At 38.8% G+C, this 22737-nt stretch overlaps 1 protein-coding gene across 1 annotated transcript in view; it reads right to left on the reverse strand.

Moving 5' to 3' along the window:
* Positions 1-22737, reverse strand: part of LOC115214850 (low-density lipoprotein receptor-related protein 2-like) — a 107450-nt gene that overhangs the window by 76330 nt on the left and 8383 nt on the right. The window contains exons 5-17 of the mRNA XM_036505467.1: positions 21612-21783; positions 19810-19923; positions 18368-18476; positions 14745-14873; positions 13355-13594; positions 12256-12415; positions 9731-9895; positions 8987-9108; positions 6844-6954; positions 5884-6138; positions 4886-5002; positions 1953-2075; positions 510-656 (exon numbers count right to left, since the gene is read on the reverse strand). Of these exons, the coding sequence (XP_036361360.1) occupies positions 510-656; positions 1953-2075; positions 4886-5002; positions 5884-6138; positions 6844-6954; positions 8987-9108; positions 9731-9895; positions 12256-12415; positions 13355-13594; positions 14745-14873; positions 18368-18476; positions 19810-19923; positions 21612-21783 (1964 nt within the window). The remainder of the gene's footprint in view (positions 1-509; positions 657-1952; positions 2076-4885; positions 5003-5883; positions 6139-6843; positions 6955-8986; positions 9109-9730; positions 9896-12255; positions 12416-13354; positions 13595-14744; positions 14874-18367; positions 18477-19809; positions 19924-21611; positions 21784-22737) is intronic.

The following is a 22737-nucleotide window of genomic DNA, read 5'->3' on the forward strand; positions in this document are numbered from 1 at the left end:
ATCCCACTCCCCATAAATTGCTGGCCTTGTGACAAAATTTGAAATTAGTTTTACACATTGTGAAAATGGCAAGCTGGCAGAATCATTAACACATCAGACAAAATGCTGCAAAACATTTCGTTTGTCCATACATTCTGAGTTCTAATTCTGCTGAGGTCGACTTTGCCTGTCATCCTTTCAGGTCAATGAATTAAGTACCAGTTGTGTACTGGAGTCGATCTAATCGATTGGCCCCTTCCCCCAAAATTTCAGGCCTTGTGCCAAAATAGAAAGGCAGAATCATTAACACATCAGACAAAATACTTTGCAACATTTGTCTGTCCTTACATTCTGAGTTCTAATTCTGCCGAGGTCGACTTTGCCTTTCATCACTTTTGGGGGTCAATAAAATAAGTACCAGTTAAAAACTGGGGTCAATGTAACTGATTTACCCCCACCCCCCGAAATTGCTGGCCTTGTACCAAAATTTTATAAACCTTGTGAAAATGTTTGAAGAATTCTTTACAAACCTGTACAGTTTGCAGCTTTGCAAAACATTGCGTTCTCATCTGAGTTGTCCCCGCAGTCATCATCTCCATCACACAGCAGATGTATTCTGACACAAATATTAGAGTTTGGGCATTTCACTTTATTCTCTGGACACGTCATGTTGTTGGCTGGAAGGAAGAATATTTCGGAATATTAATCATCCCAATAATTGCTATCATTTAAGACTGATTTTGATGCCAAATTAATCTAACTCACCACCAACGTAATCAGAGTTGGGTGCTTTTTATATTGGAAAATAGCCCCTTAACAAAATGGTATCTTTGGGCCCTTTTTGTTAAAAGCTATTTGTGAGTTTTCCCTTTTTGTATTTGGTTTGTAAGAATCCTGATTTGAACTCATGTCTTGAAATATAATTATTGGTAACGTAAGTGGTCTTAATTCCAAAAAGGAATATTTATCCACACTTAAAAGTGAATATTGTGTTACAAGACAGAATTCTGCCTTTTTACCATGAAAGAATCTCTCGTAAGGGACTTGGGGTGCATATAAGCACTCGTGTTTATATTGCTAGCAGGAGATAATCATTTGCAGCACACACACACACACACACACACACAGACACATGCATTCATGTGTGTGCACACCTACACACATGCTCTCTCTTTCTCCCTCTCTCACATACATTCCCACTTCATCGATATAAATATAAATATGAAACCTGGAAACCAAGGGACAGGCGGACATGAAGCAGACTTAGATCAGAGAGGGAATGTCATTGATGACAATTCAACACCAATAAGAGTTCAGAAAAGATGGCTGAGAGTTGAAAACTGAGGAAAAGTCATGGATGGTCTCTGCCCCATGAGGAATGAGGATTTGGGTTTTAAGTGATTTGTTCAGGTCCCTTAACTGAGAGAATATGACTTCAACCAATCAAGAGATAACATGAGCAAGAAATTCAGTCTCCATTGAGTTTTTAAATTGAGGCAATGAAATGAGTGAGATACATCCAGGAATGAAGCAAATATCGGTAATTCTGTAGAATAAGAATTGTGGCTAGAGACATTTTAGTGTTGTTATTGCTGTTGCCGTTTACTGAATAAACATCTGCATCACAGATCCAATAATTAGAAAATGAGAAAGGTCAGTTGCCAAGATACTTTAACCTTTTGTTACCATGTTTCTCTCGGAATGCTCTGTCTTTGTTTTAATTAATTTTGAAAATAACGAAGAATATAACGAAGCAACTTTATAATTAGTAATTTGGTGTTTGGAACAAAATTAACTTCAAATTCTCTTGGAAGATTTTAATTTAGATCTCCTTAAAACAGGAAGTTTACACCATAGAACCATTTTTAAAGTTCTTTGGTTTTATGGATGCACCTCTCAGATATGTACCTGATAAAATTTCCCTCCTAAAGACGCCAGACAGGTAAAGTTGCTATAAGCAATTAAATACTTACGGCAGTTCTTTTCATCAGTCTGCTCTCCATCCCGACATTGGTCATAGCCATCACAAACCTGTGCAGCATCAATGCAACGGGAATTCTTGCAGGTAAACTGTGCTGGGCCACAAGTTGAGGCATCTGGAAATGAATGATGAAATATTCATTTAAAAACACAAAATAAAATTAACAGTTAAATAAAAAAAAAGAGTTAATTGTAAAAAAACTATGTTTGAAAAATTTCATTCTTTACATTAGGGTTGTACAAATATGGTCAAAGCAAAATATTAGCTTTTTCATATTAAATATTGGTTGTCTATAAGATGTGTAAGAATTAACACTTCCTTCTCTAAGCCTAGATTCGAAACCGAATCCAAGAATTCTCGGTTGTCCAAACCACGACGATCAACAGGCGTGAAAAAAGGTTTTCTTTGTCCTGTCAAAATTTGATTGATCATCTCCCTTTAACCTGCGACCTCAGCATGTCAGGCGAAGTTCAACTGGACAAGGGCTGACCTATTTAAGTACAAACTCTGCTGCAGTATGTCTGTCTTTCTAGCTGCCACTGTTTGTTATAAATACAGACGCATACAACACTGAGCAGACAGGCGGGAGCAGACAGACGAGATAGATCTATCTACGACCCAAGGTTTTGGCAGACCGCAGAGACAGAGAGAAATGTTTGAAGTGCCAATAGACTACTGTTTCGAATGACAAACGCACACATGCAAACATATTCATTCCTAATATGTACTCTGTATTTCTAGTAACTCGTAGCAGTTGCCTACATTTTGTATGTAGTGTACCTCTAACAAATCAAGCCCTGTAAATAAATTCCTTTCAATCATGAATCGGTTTACGTATTTGTTTACATACACACTTAACCACTACAGATGCTTTATGTCCTATGGCATTGTATGATGCAGTTAAACTTGACTGGTTTGGTCATGCAATGTGCAAGGAACGAAGGAGGGGAGTTGCATAACGAAGAGCTGATTGTTAAATGTGGACTTAATTTGGAGATCCAAGAAGACATGGAACGAAGCAGCAAAGTCATATTGTTAGGCCTCATAGGAAAGGACGGAGATGAATTGGGATTTTGTCATGCTCAAGAAAACCTACCAATGTCAGTAAAAATAAGGTGCTGAAAGCATGTCATTAGTATTTATTCCTGTACACCCAAACTATACCTGTCAAGCCTTCTCAGAAAATCATTTTTGTAAGACCCACCCCGCTAACCACAGTACTATTACTCAGCTGATGTAGTTATATGAAAGAAGAACTGCACTTATTCCTTCCCTATTCTTGTGCTTTGAGTACCCCTCTCTTCTTGTAACCACTTCTGTTGCCACCCTGCCAGTATTCTCCACACCACCCACTGAATGCTAGTTCTCCTTGAGCACCCTCTCATATCTGTCACTGATTTCACTTTTATTTACTCACAATATCCATCCCTATGTACCTCTGACTCCTGTCTCTGTCACTGTGCATTTTTTCTCTCTGCCACTCTTCAGCTCATTTCCCTCTATTTCGTATATGTATGCTTTTATTATGCTGTTGCTCTCCATCTTCTTTTCTATGTATGTTTTATCTCCTATCTTCTCCTCCTCCTCCACAAGTCACTTCTATTTACCTTAAATTTCCCCAAACTGAGACTCATCATTGAACACGTTTCCATCCATATTCACCATTTACTCTTTTCCCTTCTGTCTTCATCTCTACTCTCTGTTACTCTCCTTTCACATTCTCATAGACCTAACTATCCACCCAGCTATCCTCGATTCTCCTCCTCTAGTCTCTCTCTATCCACCTCAAGCTTACACCCTGACACTGCTTTTCCACGATCCTTTCTCCCTTTTCTACTGGGAAGCCATGTGTTTACTCGACAGCAAGACACTTGTTCCTGTCCTTTTATTATATTTCAACCTCTTATCATCTGGCTCAAAGCCACCCCTCCCAGTTCTGTAATCCTTCTCTGTCAAGGGGTTCTTGTCTATGAAATTATCTGGTGATTTCACTAGTGCTGGAGCCATGGAAAAAACATGCAGTACCCCTATAAAAAAAACGTGCAGTACCCCTATAAAGAAGAACCCCTATAAAAAAAAACATGCAGTACCCCTTTAAAGAAGCTAACATTAGGAATGGCTTTCAGTTCTGGAAACCTTGCCAAAGCAGACATTAGACACAACAAGGCCCTGTAGTGGTTGGATCCAGTCAAAGCATCCGATCCATACTAGCATGAAAAACAGAAGTTAAATGGTGATAATAATGGTAATGTGTGTATGTAAAGGCAGAGAGCTGGCAGAATCATTAGCATGCCAGGCGAAATGCTAAGCGGTATTTTGTCTGTCTTTACGTTCTGAGTTCAAATTCCACCGAGGTCGACTTTGCCTTTCATCCTTTCGGGGTCAATAAACTAAGTACCAGTTACGCACTGGGGTCGATATAATTGACTTAATCCATTTGTCTGTTCTTGTTTGTCCTCTCTGTGTTTAGCTGCTTGTGGGTAGTAAAGAAATAGGTAATGTGTGTATGTGTGTGTGCACACATGCATGCATGCGTGCATGTGTGTGTGTGTGCACATGCATGGGTGTAAATGTGTGTGCATGTATGTGTGCATGCTTGTGCTTCTTTGCCTTGATGTCGTACAATTGCTGTAAAACAAACATCATCATCATCCAAGCAACATCCTTTATTTTCGGTCTTCCATGGAAACATGCCTGGCAATGGCTTAAAGTTCTTCTGCTTGGAAACAGGTGAGTGTTGGTGGCAGGAAAGGCATCCAGGATGTAGAAAATCTGCTTCAACAGATTCCTTCTGATCCAGACAAGCATGGAAAAAAAGTGGACATTAAATGATGATATTGATGGTTGTTGTTGATGATGATGATGATATTGACAATGATGACAACGATGATGAGGATGATGATGAATGATAGAGGTCAATCTTACCACAACCAATTTCATCTGAGTTGTCATGACAATCATCATCAAAATCACAACGAAACAGATGATTGATACAGCGTCCATTGTTGCATCTGTACTGAGTCTTCTCACAAGTGTGGGTCGCTGGTGGAGAGGAGGATGAGAAATATTAGTTCTCAGTGGTAATCGTACGACATAAAATGAGAATAATATGACATGTAAATGGATTTAATAAAGCAAAAATTTCTGAACTTGGTGAAGTTATAAATGTAATGATGAAAGAAGTTTGTTTTAATTAATTAATTTAATTCATGTTATAAAATACATTATACAAAAAAAAGAAACAATTAAGAATGAATACACACATTATTGTGAAGACATGTAGCATTATTGTGAAGACATGTAGCCTAGTGGTCACAGTGTTGCATTCACAAGTGCAAGATTGTAGTTTCGATTCCTAGATTGGGCAGTATGTTGGGTTCTTGAGCAATATACTTCATTTTATGTTTGTCCAGTTCACTCTGCTATAAATGAGTAATGCTGTGATAGACTGGCGTCCCATCCAGGGGAAATGTTGTGATCTTGGTCACTTTTGAAATACACCTATTGCAAGTAAATTACCATGTTGTCAAATCGTTTGTAGTGTGAATTGCAGTCATTGTCCATCCATCTTCATTTATTATATTTGTAAATATATGTTTGTGTTTATGTGCCTATGTATATGTGTGTATGTATGTGTGCATATGTATGTGTTTGTATGCATGTGTGTATTTGTGTGTGTGTGCTAGGCCTCTCTCTCTCTCTGCTTTTACATTAACAATAAAAAGCTCTTCTTTGTAAATGTACTCAATGTTAGAAGTTTGATAAACAGATATTGACAAAATAGATATCAGACTTTGAAATGATTTCTGGGGGTCTATATGATTGACTAAAACGCTTCAAGGTGTTGCCCCAGCATGGCCACTGCCCATTGACTAAAACAATTATGGTGACAATGACCCCAAATAAAATAATGAAATACTGACCACACAAGTTGCTGTTTTCATCCGAACCATCCCTGCAGTCATCGTCCTCGTCACACACCCAACTTTTGAAAATGCACTTTCCATTTGAACAAATGAATTCCGTGTCTGAACAGTTGTGGTTCTCGGGGACACAGGCTTTGTATTTACTCACTACTTGGGAAGTCCCGTTACATGAGCATTCAGCTTCTCCATTGGGTGCAGGGTGACATCCCTGGCTGCAACCTCCATTGAATTTTTGACAAGGATCAAGCTTACCTGAGAAGAAAAGGTCAACTTTAGGGAACTTGAGAAAGATATCGAAATAGAAATACTTATGATGGTGGTTTAAGACAAAAGACAGAAGCATTATGACTAATGGTGGTCCATCATCATCTGAATTGTTTAATGTTTGTTTTCCATGCTGGCATGGGTTGGACGGTTTGAGAGGAGCTGGCAAGGCTGGAGAGCTGCACCAGGCCCCATTGTCTATTTCACCATGGTTTCTACAGCTGGGTGAGATTCAGCATGACACAAATTATGACAAAGCTGGCCCCTTTTGAATTACAGGTACAGCTCTTCTTCACCAGCTGGAGCAACATGGAATAAAGTGTCTTGCTCAAGGATACGGTGCACCACGGGGAATTGAACTTGTGATCTTACAATCATGAGCCGAACTGCTTAACCACTAAAATAATCAAAGGTGGAAGCATGGTTGGGTGGTTAAGAAGCTTACTTTGCAACCATGTGGTTTTCAGTTCAGTCCCAACACCTAGAGCTCTCACTTGTTCTTCCTGTTTCTTGAGTAATGCTGTGCTGGACTGGCGTCCCGTCCACCCGGGTGGAACACATACGCCACAGAATCCGAGAAACCTGGTCCACGAGCCTGGTTAGGCTTGAAAAGGGGCACATAAATAAAGAAAAAATAGTTTAAGTTTTAAAATTTGATAAAAGAGGAGAAAATGAAAATAATAATTAACTCACAGTTTTGTAAATCGGCAGAAAAAATGACAATATCTGCTGGAGAGGACGTGAGGAATTTTGTCATTCTTATGGAATTGGCTCCAGTGTGTTTCTCAGCACGATACACCAGCTCTTTATTTAGCAAAAGGAAAGAAAACAAATGGGAAAATGTTTTACTCTTATTTCTGTGAGTGCAGTAGACATATTAAGCGATTTTCTCAACTTTGGAAGAAAATAAAATCATAAGGTTACAAAAAAAAAATATAAAAGTATTAAGCAGATCATGTGGCATTCTCTCTCTCTAAAAAATGGTAAGGGGGTAAAGACCCCCTTCAGTCATGTATGACCATGGGATTGCACCTAGAGAGTTACTGTCTGAGGCACAAGTCCGGGCAAAGTTGTTTTATATAAGACCAGCAGTAGCCCATGCATATCAGCCTCCCCTCTCCATGCCACTGATGCTATCCAGGGCAAAGGTAAAGAGGCTTTATCTTTGCAACTCATTTCTACAGCTGAGTGAACTGGAGCAATGTGAAATAAAGTGCCTTGCTCAAGAACACAACACACAGCCTGATCTGAGAATCGAACTCACTACCTCATGATTGTGAGCCTGACACTCTAAACACTAAGCCATGTGCCTTCTGTGTGTGTATACATATATTGAATCTTCCCATAAATAATGTGCTTTTTTTCAATTTCATGAACTAAATGTCGGAGAGGGACGGGATAAACTACCTGAATCAACTTGCTAGAAAAGCAGGTAGTAATTTTACTTTGTACTTATTCTTAGTGCAGGTTTTGAACAGTGCAGCTCGATTTTAACAGTTACTTTTTCAAAGCTATGATGGAAGTGACAAAGGAGCAGGGAAGGTGGCAAAGTCAAAGGTGAAGTCAAAGGTGGTGTCATCAGAAGTCTGAATGGTGTGTGCATGGCAGATGTGGTGGCGTTGGTGGTGGTGCTGGTGATGTTGAAAACAATCAATAGAAAGAGAGAGAGAGAGAGAGAGAGAGAGAGAGAGAAGAGAGAGAGAGAGATAGAATGAGAGAGAGAGAGAATGATAGAGAGAGAGATAGAATGAGAGAGATAGATAGAATGAGAGAGAGAGAGAGAGAGGGAGAGAGAGAGTGAGAAAGAAAGAAGTTAAACCGAAAAAAATTGTACTGACCCCTGAATGGGAAAACAAAAAATGTTGTTTATCATAAAGCATTGCAGTAAATTCCAAGTCGACATATTATATCATTGTTTTGATGAAAATTGTTCTTTCCTTAAAAAATATTGGTCAAGTTAAATAAAATTTAATATGCACTCAATGCCTGAAGTGTCATTGCTGGGCCCAAGGTTTAATGAAGAGCCCTCCACAGGATAGGAATTCAAGACAGGATGCCCCTGGGAGCTTCTCTATGCTGATGACATTGCTCTAATAGCTGAGTCACTATCAGAACTAGAGGAGAAGTTTCAGGTGTGGAAGCAAGGACTAGAATCGAAAGACCTTAGAGTCAACCAAGCAAAATCCAAAGTAGGAAGGCAGACAAATCACAAATCCCTTCAGGTAGATGACCCTGCTTGATCTGTAGAAAAGGTATAGGTAGAAACTCCATAAGATGTACCCAGTGTAAACTATGGACAGGGCTTGTTTTTTTTTCAACCCTTTAGAATTGGAATTTTTGAAAAGTAAAAATTTTGCATTATATAGCTTGTTATTCTCTGTAAATGAACATTTTTCTGGTTGAAATACACCAAAAATTAGTAACACAGCAGTCAAAAAATCGTAAAAAATAGGGATTTTCATAGAAAAAAAGCACCTTTTTGATGTAAATAATTTTTGGTGTTAACATGGTCCGATTTGAATGTTTTCTTTTATGGAAGGAAGAGCAAGCCTTCTATCATACTTTCAATTTTGGTCAACTTGCACCGCTGGGTCTTGGAATGAGATAGTGTTAGTTGAAGGCTACCAAACCTGTCATACACAGACAACTTCAGCTTTATATATATAGATTGTGAGAAAACTTTAGGTGATGGAAACGAGCCTTTTAGATGTTATGAATTGGTGCCACAAACATACATGAAGTAACATAGAATTATCAAAGCAATTTTCACAGAGTTCCATTTCACAGACCTGTGTATATTATTTATATATGAAAAGGGTTAGTTTGCAATACATACTCCTAAATGAACTTATCCAGTAGATGTGAAGACCGAAGACAGTTATAGATGTTGGTTCATATGTGGTGGTAACAATCACATCACGGTAACGTCCATCGAGAGAAATTCTTTCAATCTGATTTCTAAAAAACATTGAAAATACATACATATATAAAATACTCTCAGAGAAAATAAAATAAAATATAGGAAACATTATCACTAAAAGTAAAAACAAAAAAAACATTAATTAATTTTTCGTTTTTAATGATGTAAATTAAAGCAAATAAAACTACAAATAGCTTATAAATGAAGGCTGCCACTCTATCAGTTGGGACAATGTGTGTTCCAGTTGATCCAGCCTGGGGCTGTAGTGTGAGTGGAGTTGGTCAATGGAAACTGAAAGAAGCTCGTAGTATGTACGTGTGTGTGTGTACTTTTGTTTTGATATCACCGATGGTTGTAAATGACGATGTTCTTTTCAAGCTTTCTGTGACAAAACGTGTTCGACCAAATTGGGAAATATTATCTTGCTTGGAAACAGGTGAAGGTTAGTGACAGGGAGGGCATCCGGCTGTAGAAAATCTGCAGCAACAAACAAAAGCATGGGAAAATGAATGGAGATGATGATGACAATAATGAGGAGGAGGAGGGGAGGAGGAGAGGGAGAGAAAAGCAAACTTTATTTACGAATACCCATAAAACAAATATTAAGTGTCAGGTGGAACAATGAAGACACTCATGACAAACGAAATCTATGCAACTTACTTGAGTGTATCAGCCCAGTAAAGCTTTTCATAGGTGTAGTCAATGGCCAGGCCATCTGGGTCACCTAAGTCAGAGCTGACCAGCACGGATCTTTGATTACCAGCCATAGTTGATTTTTCAATGCTTGGTGATTGACCAATACCTGAATTCGACCAATACATGTACCTAGAAACATATATATATATATACAAGAAAGTTTTTATATTACAATGTTGCTCGTTTGGTTTCATACAGGTGTTGTGAATATACAGATTGTGAAGGAGCATGGTTCAGTGGTCAGAGCATTTGGGTCACAATCATAAGGCTATGACTTCAATTCTCAGCAGTGCAGTGTGTCCTTGAGCAAGATACTTTACTTTACATTGTTCCAGTCTATACAGCTGGCAAAAACGAATTGTACCTGTAATTCATTAGGGGCCAGCCTTGTCGCATTTGGTATCATGCTGAATCTTCCTGAGAACCACGGCAGGGGTACATGTGTATCTATGGAGTACTCGGCCACTTGCAGGGGTATGTGTATTTGTGGAGTGCTTGGCCACTTGCATATGAATTTCACAAGCAGGTTGTTCCATTCAATGGATCAAAGGGAACCCTCATTGTCATAATCACTGGGGGGGGGGGCAGGGTCCAGTCTACAGATCAGATAGAACACAATGAATTCAGAACTGGGTCAGTGAGTAACAAATTCGTCCACAAAGAGAAAGTCAACCAACAAAGGCAGACAAAAAAGAAATAAATCTTTATCTCTTAAACATAAGAAGTACTAAATAAGGTTCACTTAAGCAGATCATATTAGAGTAGGATGACCGATTGACCGCCTGGCACTCCCTCGGTTACCATGAATAATGTTCCAGTTGATCTGGTCAATAGAACAGTCTGCTTGTGAAATTAATGCACAACTGGCAGCTTATCACCTTAATAATTCTAATACTACTACTAATAATAATGATAGACCCTGCTCCCAATAAAGGTGACATGTGAGTGTTCAACTATTTGCTGAAAGACCTGCACAAATGATTTGTCTATAGTGCCCCAGCATGGCCACAGCTCGTGAGCAGAAACTAGATCAAATGTTTATGTTGTGCATTAGCTCCCTCTTTCCATCAAATCAACGTTGGCTGAACAGGTGCATGGTGTACCATAGATCAGGTGTCAATTGATTTCAGAGCAATATGAAATGAAGCAGCTTGCTCAAGAACACAATGTACCACTTGTTCTAGGAGTTGAAATCCTGATTGTTAGATTGTGAGTGTAATGCCCTAAGCACTGAGCCATGTGCTGCCCCTGTTGTAATACCAGGCGGTGGATCTCGTGGCATCTGATCTTAACTGATTGGAAGTGTTATCATGCACATGGTTTGTTTTGGTGTAAAAGATGGACTACAACAAATATTCTAGGCAATACCACAAATTTACTTGTCAGTTGCTTGACCTTCACCAGTTGAGCGTGTCCCTTAGTGGCTGACAATATGTGCATCTCTGATCACGAGCAGAAGTAGTGGGGAGCATCATAGCTTTGTGTTGAGAGGGATTCTTTGGGGGTTTCAATAATTCACCCCTGAAAACATAAGTATTTCGTTCATCATCCTTAAACAACCCTTATCTTAGGGACCTTTTATGAGGAACCAGTGATTTGACCTGATGAGAATTCTAACTGGGCCCCACCTGGAAGGTCCTGAGCTGGTTATTTCGATATGAGCTCACAATGTTGCGCACCCATATTTGTGATGCATGTGCCTGGTGTACCTTTAACGGATGGGTAGTCATGATTTACATAATGGGTTTCCTATATTTGTACCCCAGCATCACTTTGATGGCATGTGCTGCTCTCTCACTCAATAATAATTATAATAACAATAATAATAATAATGAGACTGTTCCCACACCATTAGAAAATCTCTATGGATTTAAATTTTGGGGTTGTATTATATGGAGATGTTTCACATCTGCCCTTGCCACTTCCCCTGGTCAAGCTTTCAGTTATAGTGTAACATCTCCTACCCTTCACTTGCCCTAGGGTACTGGGTGTGTCTCAGCAGGCAATTGCATCAAACATGCAAATTAAGAGTAAATAACAGTGATAACAACAACAACAATAACAATAATAATAATGAATAGTTAAGAAGGAAGGCAAAAGAAATTAGACATATATAATCCTTTTAAATATGAGATAGCTCAGCTGTGGAAAATGAAAAAGGTGAAGGCAGTACCAATTATTGTTGGGTCATTGGGGACAGTACCCCAGAAGATATGATGAGAAATATAAAGGAAATGCGTATCGAGTGTTCAGCAAAGTTGTGGCCAAATGTTTGCCTTCTTGGCATGGACAGAATCAACAAGAAAATATTAGATGGCTGAACAGAACGGATAGTATGGTACCATAGGCTGCATGTAGCAAACCGATTACTCATGCAAGACTCCAGCAAAAAAGAAAAGAAAAAAGAAAAAAATCCTGAATTGAAAGAATGATATTAAAAATATTAAAAAATAGAAATGCAATGATGAGGTGAGTTAGAGGATACATACCCTTTACAAGGGTCAAGCACAATGCTCCTGGGTTTCTGTGTGGTCAGCAAAGTAGCCTTGTATGTTGAGTCAAAACTCATCACTGAAATCCTATTGTATAACGCATCTGTCCAGTAAATCTTTTGACCGGTCCAGTCAACAGCGATTTTGCCAATGAAAGCTGAATCAAATGGAAGACGAGTTTATATCATGTACAACCACATTAAAAACATGTAGGATAAAATACACTTACAACCAATGCTACATGTTAAATGAATGTTTCAGTTGCAGTGTCACAAAGGATTTGTGTGCATGTCTTTTATTGTTTTACTTGTTTTAGCCACTGGAATGTGGCCATGCTGGGGCACTTCTTTGAAGAGTTTTAGTACATTTGGTACATTTTTTCTAAGCCTGGAACTTATTCTATCAGTATCTTTTGCTGAACTGCTATATACAAAATTTTATCAAAAACGTTAAGAGTAAACCCTGTTCTATGTGACACATTCTACTAGTATTGGAAGTTTGAAAGTGTTTAGTTAAAAAAAATTAACTAAATAATCTGTCCATCTAATTGAATAGATCTGAATGAAAGGCAAAGTCAAACTCGGTGGAATTTGAACTCAGAACGTAAAGACAGATGAAATATCGCTTCTAAAATACAAAATTTTGTCAAAAACATTAAGAATAAACCCTGTTCTATGTGACACATTCTACCAGTATTGGAAGTTTGAAAGTGTTTAGTTAAAAAATATTAATTAAATGATTTGTACGTCAAATTCAACCTTGGTAAAATTTGAACTCAAAACATAAAGACAGATGAAATACCACTAAGCATTTCACCCAGCACCCCAACGTTTCTGCCAACCTTACAATGTAAGCATTCATTTTAGAAATATAACATTGTATATTTACTATATTATTTTGTATATTCATCCACATTAAATATTTACCATTTTATATAATTACTTACATTGTATATTTACTACATTATACTGTATATTCACCCACGCTATATATTCAACCACATTATACATTTACCATTTTATATTGTTAATGATATTATATATTTACCATTTTGTATATTCACCCACATTATATATTTACCATATTATATATTTACCTTGTTTGTTCTCTGGATCAATAACAAACTGTTGACTGGTTTTCGTTTCAACATCATATCGGACTATAGCTGCAGGATTGTTTATACCATAGTAAATCTGATTGCTTTTAGCATCATATCCTACACTACTAACTTCGTCGGTGGCTGCAATAGTTGTAATCTTTTGACGTGTTCGGTTAGGGTGCAAAGATATTGAGTGGATGCTGGAATCAATGGCCATCAGCAAAAATTCCTTTGATGCTGAAAATAAAAGCAGGGTATTGCATAGCAGAAACAAGGCAGGTATTAAGAAAATGGATTTATTTTATTCTTTAATCTGAAAAAGTGAAGGTACTTGGTCTAGAGCAAAGGTTCTCAACAGGGGGCCATATGGAGCAAAGGGGTTCTCTTGTACCAAAGAGCTCTCTTTTAATAGATAACATGTCGATCTCATAAGTGTCACATGATGGAAATAAGCACAATTACCAAACTTTCAATTCCTTATTTTGGATTCTTTGCATTTCAGTTTGTACATCTGTACTCCCGACTGCATGCAAGCGCAAATGTAAAACTACGTCCTTTATTTTTTAATCATTATCTGCTGATATCAAAGTAAGTAGTATATTGAAAAATAAAAATATTTTCTGGTGGGGAGGGCATTTGGCTAAAATGGGTTGAGAACCTTTGGCCTAGAGGTTAGGTTGTGGTGCATTGGGTTCTTGAATTAAGCATTTCATTACTTCACTCAGCTGTAAGAGTGTAGCCCTACGAGGGGCTGGTGTACCGTTCAGGGCCAATGTTGTGATATTGGTCACTTATACACCATTGAAACAGAATAACTGACCCGAAGAGCCCTTTGCTTCAAGACAGAAGAACTACCATCACCACCACCACCACCACCATTATTACTCTGAAGAGGAGATAAATCTGTGTCTAAACTACTTGGAGGATTACATATTCCAACATGTCATGTCTTAAGATGGTAGAGTGTGATTTGAAGGCGATCTGGCTGTTATTTCTAGTAACTTGACCCTATAAAGGGCTGCTTTGTTGGGTTAGACACATTTAGAAAGAGTAAGGAGCAGAGTAGATTGTTATGACCATGAGGGAGATTTGGTTGCTATTTCAAGCAGTTTGATCCTATAGAGGCTCTTTTTTGGGGGCTCAAAGTCACTCAGCCTCATAGAAATTAAGAAAGAGGAAAGTAAGTTGTAACAACCATGAGGGGGATTTGGCTGCTATTTCTAGCAGTTTGATCCTATAGAGACTATTTTGTTGGCTGAGATCCACTCGATAAGCTGTCACAGCCAAGCTCTTTGCAAGTGTATTCGCATCTGTACCATGAGTTAAGTAAAAAAAGAAATCTTGTAGGGAAAGGAACTGTTGCAAAAAAACCTAAAATGTATCTTACGTTTGCATTTCTTTCCATCAGAATCGAGGTCTCCTTCAACACATTTGCACACAGGCTGAGGGCTTCCAGCAATAGCAAAGCATAACTGGTCACACCCACCATTGTTGACAGCACAAGGATTACTGGGATCTGAAAAATGTAACACAGTTGTGTATTTGAATATTGGTTTCACATTTTGGCCAAGGTTAGCAATTTTGGAGGGGAGGGGCTGGAATATTACATCAGCCCCAGTGTTAAACTGATACTTGATTTGTTGACCCTGAAAGGATGAAATGCAAAGTCGACCTCAGTGGAATTTGAACTCAGAACATGAAGACCTTCAAACTGCTGAGCAGCATTTTGCCTGGCATGCTAACAATTCTGCCTGGTGACCACCTTAAAAAGGTTACACAGCTAAGTAATAAATATTAAAAACAAATCTTGGGTGAGTCATCATACCAATAATAAGCACACACACACATTGACTCTGTTTCACTTCTTTTATTGTTATTAGTCAATTGGTTAAGTATTTAACCAATTAACTAATCTACTTCAGGTCAGCTTCAGACCTAAAGTGGACAGGAAATGTCATTGATGAGATGATGAATGGCAACAAAAACATTTTGACAAACCTGATTGGTTTAATGATTAATCAAACAACCAATTGCTTAATTGGTTAAATAGCTAGCCATTTGACAAATACACAATCAAGAAGTGAGACAGAACCATCATCATCGTTTAACGTCCACTTTCCATGCTGGCATGGGTTGGACAGTTTGACTGGGGACTGGTGAGCCAGATGGCTGCACCAGGCTCCAATCTGATCTGGCAGAGTTTCTATAGCTGGATGCCCTTCCTAACACCAACCACTCCGAGAGTGTAGTGGGTGCTTTTACGTGCCACCGGCACGAGGGCCAGTCAGGCAGTACTGGCAACAGCCATACTCAAATGGTGCTTTTTATGTGGCACTTGCACAGGTGCCAGTACAGTGGCACTGGTAATGACCTTGCTTGAATATTTTTTCATGTGCCACCAGCACAAGAACCAGTAAGGTAACGCAGGTAACGATCATGCTTGAATGGTGTTTTTTATGTGCCACTAGCACAGATGTCAGTCATCGAATTTGATTTCGATTTCACTTGCCTCAACAGGTCTTTGCAAGCAGAGTTTAGTGTCCAGTGAAGGAAAGGTACGCATAAGTGGGCTGGTTACACCCCTGGCATAGGCCACAAGGTTATGGTCTCACTTGAGCTGTGTATTTATCATTGGCATAATGATCCTGTCTGAGATAAAACAAAATAGGTTTCCGCACACAAATTTGCATAAAAAATCTTGCAAAGCAAATATGAAAAGGAAATTCACAACAAATGTTATCAGCAAAAAATGGTTTAATAACATTGGAAGAAAGTGAAGCTGAGGAAACACTTCCCACATCAATAACAACAACAACATCACCATCATCATCATCAATACCAGCATCAGCAGAAGCACCACCATCTGTACCAGCACCACCAGCACCTCCACCACTGCCAATACCAGCTTCAGCTCCACTTCCACTACCATCAATATCACCATCAGCACCACTACCATTCTCATCGCAATCATTTCCTGGGAAGAAATGCTGTGAAAGGACAAGGACATTATTCAAGAAAATACCATTTCTCATGAAATATTGTTTAATGGCTTCTAACATAGACACAATGCCTCCCTTTGGGGTAGGGGTCACAGCCCATTGTATTATGGTTCTTTCTTCTGTTAATGCTTGGAAGCGTCAGAAACACAGTGAGTTAGCAGAAGCATTAGAATATTCTTTTCTACTCTAGACACTCTAGGCACATTTTTGGGCCAAGGGGACAATTGATTAGATCAACCCTAGTATGCGACTGGTACCTAATTTATCAACCCTGAAAGGATGAAAGGCAAAGTCAACCTCAGCAGAATTTGAACTCAGAATGTAAAGACAGATGAAATACCTATTTCTTTACTACCCACAAGGGGCTAAAAACAGAGGGGACAAACAAGGACAGACAAACGGATTTAGTTGATTATATTGATCCCAGTGCGTAACTGGTACTTATATAATCGACCCCGAAAGGATGAAAGGCAAAATCAACCTCAGCAGAATTTGAACTCAGAACGTAACGGCAGACGAAATACTGCTAGGCATTTTGCCCGGCGCGCTAACGATTCTGCCAGCTTAGAAGTATTTGAATATTGGACAAAACGTTTGGTGCCATTTCATCTAATTCTTTTCTGTTCTGATTTCAAACCCTGCTGAGGTTAACTTTATCTTTCATCACTTCAGGTTTGATAAAATAAAATACCAGTTGAATACTGGGTGGGTGGGTAGGTGGGTGCGGTGGTTTATCAATGTAATTGACTTAACTCATTCTTTTAAAAATTGCTTGCCATAAACTCAGTAACGAACTGGGGTGGCCTGTTCATTTGGTGGGGTGGATGTTGTCATCTTGGTCACTTATATGCTATGGAAATTGGGCAACCAGACTTACAAGTCCTTGGAGTCAAGACAAAAGAAAAAAAGGAAGGGTTGGTGGGATTTGAACACAGAACATAAAGGTTTGTAATTAAATATTGCCAGGTATTTTGTGTGATGTTCTACTGATTCTGTCCGAAATGTTAAATTCATATGGATATTTACAATACTTTATTTACATTTGATAGATATTTATCTTGTTTGTTGTTAACACAACATTTTGGCTGATGTACCCTCCAGCCTTCATCAGGTGTCTTGGGGAAATTTTGAACCTGGGTTCTCATTCCTAAGGTATTTTTCAATGTTATTATTATTATTATTCAGGTTACTGCCTGGAGTCGAACTTGGAATCTTGGGGTTAGTAGCCTGCACTCTTAACCACTACATCATATGTCCGTGGACAACTATTGAGTGAATTTTAGGGCTTATAAAACTTATCACACACCTTGTCCTGTCCCCAGTCACTTCTTTCCTGCTTCTTGTATCTTGAGGGTCCGGCCTGATGCTTCATCATTGCTATTTTATCTCTCTTTCCTGCTTCACCCAAAATAATATATTCACTATCTCAATCCTTCTGTCTTTTTAGGTGCTATGTCCAGAATGTTGGACATAGGTGACACAATTCTCTGATCTTTGTTTGTTCTCTGTAACTGTTCCACTTCTTGATGTTTAATGCCTCTGTCTTCTAACCAGTTCATCAAGATTGACATCCATATCAACCTCGCCTAGACTTGTGCCTCAGAGGGGAACTTTCTAGGTGCAACCCCATGGTCATTCATGACCAAAGGCGTCACCTCCTTATAACTCCACTCCACCAAGAAACCTGTTCTGTTCTGGACCCTTTTTCTATATTTTAGCCCTTTATTTCCAAATACAAAGCTGCCTCCCTTTGAACCATAACCCTCCTCAGCTGAAGGCGATCTTAGTTGCATAGTGACCTTACAATGCTGGTGCAAGGGAAAATGCACTCAATACATTCCGTAAAGTGCTTGGTATAAGAAAATCTTCCAGTTTCTGAAACCTTGCTAAATCAGATATTGGAGCACAATGTAGTCCTGCCAACATGGAAAGCATGGAAGAGGAATATTAAAAGATGATGATGATGATGATGAGGATGGCAATTGTTTAGATATTGAAATCTCATACATACCGCCTGGTTGGTTGGATTTATCAAATATTGCAATGTCTATAAGATATCTCACATTTTTCTTGACGACAGTTGGGGCACCAACTCTAGAATTTTTATCCACTTTAAGGACCTAAAAATATGAAGCAAAATAGTGAAATAATCTATTTTCAGAAATTTGAAACAAAAAAAATAATGAGAAAATCATTTAAGTCCAACATTTTTTTGAGTCTTCATTATGCACAAGCTTTGCCATATGGTTAAGGAGTTTACTTTCCAACTATGGAATCTCAGGTTCAGTCCCACTGTGCAGCACCTTGGGCAAGTGTCTTCTTTTATAACCCCAGGCTGACCAAAGTCTTGTGGGTGAATTTGGGAGGAAACTGTGTGGATGCCCTTTGGTCGCTATTTAGTTACATAATTTAGGTGTTATTGTAGGTTTAATATTAATTTTATTTACCGACATTGGTGTACTTGGGGTTTATGTGTTTCCTTGTTGTAATTTAATTATAAAGTCAGCGTTTAATCCTGTCTAGAATTAGATTGAATGAATGTGGTTATAAAGATTTCACTTTTATACTATGGAAGGCTGGAGGGAATATTTTTTTGCATGGCTTAAAGGAAAGGTCGCTTTTTAGTTTTATAATTTGGGAGTTGGTTATAGATTTACTTATTGAATTTATTTACTGATTCTATTGTACATTGGGTAAATGTGTTTCTTGTTGTAGTTTAATTAATAGTTGATATTTAATCCTTGCTAGAATTAAGATGTGGTGATTTCTTGGGTATGTTTATTCCCAAACAACACTTATTTTAGGGCTTTTGACACCGCCAGACTGAATGGTGCTGCACAGTTGGTCAAAACCATCATGATATCCTATGTATATATATATCATCATCATCATCATCATCATCATCATCGTTTAACGTCCGCTTTCCATGCTAGCATGGGTTGGACGGTTCAACTGGGGTCTGGGGAGCCCGAAGGCTGCACCAGGCCAGTCAGATCTGGCAGTGTTTCTACAGCTGGATGCCCTTCCTAACGCCAACCACTCCGAGAGTGTAGTGGGTGATTTTATGTGCCACCGACACAGGTGCCAGACGAGGCTGGCGAACGGCCACGCTCGGATGGTGTTTTAATGTGCCACCGACACAGGTGCCAGACGAGGCTGGCAGACGGCCACGCTCGGATGGTGTTTTTATGTGCCACCGACACAGGTGTGTTTGTTCCCTCCCACCACCACTCCTGCTTGATAACCATGTTGGTTCCATTGGTTTATTTATGCTCCCGTAACTTAGCAGTTCAGCAAATGAGACCAATAGAATGGGTACCAGACTAAAAAAATTAAGTGCTAGTGTTGATTTGTTCAAGTGAACTCTTCAAGGTAGTGCTCCAGCATGGCCACAGTCCAACGACTGAATCAAGTAAAAGATATTTTGTCTGTAAATATTGAATGTCAACCAACCTGGTTCAGATTTCTGTCCACCCAGTAGACATCATCGTTAAAAACTGTGATCCCGTAAGGTGAAGGTAGGTTTGTCCGAATATAAGCTCGATTCCCACCACTGAAGGAAATGCGCTGCAAACAAAACAAAAGGGGGAAAAAAGCAAAAACATGTATTTGCAGTTAAAACACAAATAAAGCTGTTTAAGGTTTTTTGTTTTTTAATTTTGATCCAGGATCACAGAAGTATAAGGAATGGACATGAGATCATATGTTCTGCAGAACTTTGACATAAGGCAATAACATAAGGCATCAATGTTATCAATAACATAGGACAAGATCCCTTTCAGCTGAGAAGGGCCATGGTTTAAAGGGAGGCAGCCTTATATCAGGAAATACTGGGCTAAAATATGAAAGAAGGATCTAGAATGGAACAGGTTTCTTGGTGGAGAGGAGCTATGGGCCTAATTATATTATATATTATTTTATTTTATTAGTTACTAGCAGGGACACAGTATTTTTTTTACAACCACAATATCAGGGCCTGTTTAAGACCCATAAAGGCCTTAAGCACTTGAAAGATTTTGGTGCCCCCGTATATACGTAATTCAAAATATAAACAACAATAAATCATAAAATGAATTTTATTTATTCTGCTTTTGTAGAAATTTTTTCAGCTCCCTGCCTTTAGTTCCCCATGGAATTAACAGCATTCCCCAAGCGGAATGGTATTCATGAAATAAATGAAACTAAAACAATAACAGAACTGGAATCTTAAGTGGTGTAGTTTGTTCACTATGTTAAATTTGTGAGACTGGTACCAGTGACAGGTAAAAAGCACCCACTACACTCTTGGAGTAGTTGGTGTTAGGAAGAGCATCCAGCTGTAGAAACCAAGCCAAAATCAGGCTGGGACCTAGTACAGCTCATTTGCTTACTGGTTCCGGTCAAACCATCTAACCCATGCCAGCATGGAAAATGAATACTAACCTATGATTATGATGATGATGATGAATCAAGATATATATATATATATGTATCATCATCATCATCATCATCTTTGTTTAACACCCACTTTCCATGATGGCATGGGTTGGATGGTTTGACCAAGGACTGGCAAACCAGGAGACTGCACCAGTCTCCAGTCTGATCTGGCAAGGTTTCTACAGCTGGATGCCCTTCCTAATGCCAACCACATCGAGAGTGTAATAGGTGCTTTTTACAGGCAACTGGCATGGGAGCCAGTCAGGTGGCACCAGCATCAACCACGCTCGAATGATGCTTTTTACATGCCACTGGTTTGCTGGGTCTTCTCAAGTACAGCATATTTCCAAAGGTCTTAATTGCTTGTCATTGCCTCTGTGAGGACCATCGTTTGAAGGTCATGCTTCCCCACCTCATCCTAGGTCTTCCTGGATCTACCTCTTCCACAGTTTCCCTCCACTTCAGACATTGACACTTCTTCACACAGCTGTCTTCATCCATATGCAATACATGACCATACCAGCATAATCGTCTCTCTTGCACACCACATCTGATGCTTCTTATGTCCAACACTTCTCTCAAGGCGCTTACACTCTGTTATGTATGCACGCTGACATTATGCATCCACTGAATGGACAATGATAATGTTTTTTTTTAATAAAAAAACACCAGAATGCCAAAAGGTTTTATCAAATCATTAACTTGATAAGTCTCTATTCAACATCAATCATTAAAGAAATGTTATGTGGTCATTTAAATTGAAATTACTTTTGGTGAATTTTCTTACAGCAAAAAAGTTTACAATGAAATTTTCTGTCACCAAAAAATAGAAGAATTACCTGTATAGCATCTATGACGTCATCAACCCAGTAAACATCATGTGTTTTTATGTCGACTGTGATGTCCAACGGATGATTCATGGCATTTGAGACTAGCACGGTTCGATTGGTACCATCCAGCAGTGAACGTTCTAGTCTGGCATTGGTTCCTCGAGTTGTCCAGTAGAGGTACCTAAGAAACATATTGGCAAATATTGGTTTTGATCAAAGCAAACCACTAATATTTTGGTCTGTTTATCTAAGATGTTGTATACCGGGTAAATTGCCGGAACATTCCTGATAAATGTATTCATTAAATGGAGATTAGCCCAAATGATTTTAGAAGTCTAACTCCTGAAACAATGGTATTGATCAATGGAGAGTCAACTAAGTTTCAGATTATAATTTTCCAATGGAATCAGATGATATGGCATGGCTGGATGGGATGCTGACCATTGGGTTTAGCTAACTAAACATTCATCTCATTTTGGTGACTGGAAGTACAGGAGGCAAACACACACAAACAGAAATATACACATAGAAAGAGATAATGAGAGAGAGAGAGATAGAGAGAGAAAGACTACACACATAAAGACATAATAACAGTTTTCACACACATCAACAGAGAGAGAGGAGTGGGCAGAGAAGAAGAGAAACACTAAACGTCTGATGTGAAATCAGAGTTGAATTAATGGTGCCAAATAGGCAGTTGTGAAACGGTGATGCCAAAACATTTCCTTTCCATTTCCCAAAGCTTTGATGACAAAGGTCTTAGCTACATAACTTCCTGGATTTTCTGTTTCTTAATGTTTTGGTCACTCAATAAATTAGAGTACTTACAACGATGTGTACTTGACTTCTAGGTAAAATAGAGTACATGTAAGGATATAGAGTACATGTAGGGATATAGAGTACATGTAGGGACATAAGCTATGAACCAAATGGCTCATTAGTGGACAAGTCTAACAGCTGTAATTTTCAGAATTGAATATGATATTGAGTTCAAATTTTGGTACAAGGCCAGCAATTTCAGGGAGAGTCAATGGTCTGGGTTAGAATGGTTTGACTGCAGCTAAGCAAAGCCAAGAGCTGTATCAGGTTCCATTGTCTGCTTTGCCATGCTTTCTTCAGCTAGATGCCCTTCCTC

The sequence above is a fragment of the Octopus sinensis genome, linkage group LG8, assembly GCF_006345805.1.
Source record: "Octopus sinensis linkage group LG8, ASM634580v1, whole genome shotgun sequence".
Lineage (NCBI taxonomy): Eukaryota > Metazoa > Mollusca > Cephalopoda > Octopoda > Octopodidae > Octopus > Octopus sinensis.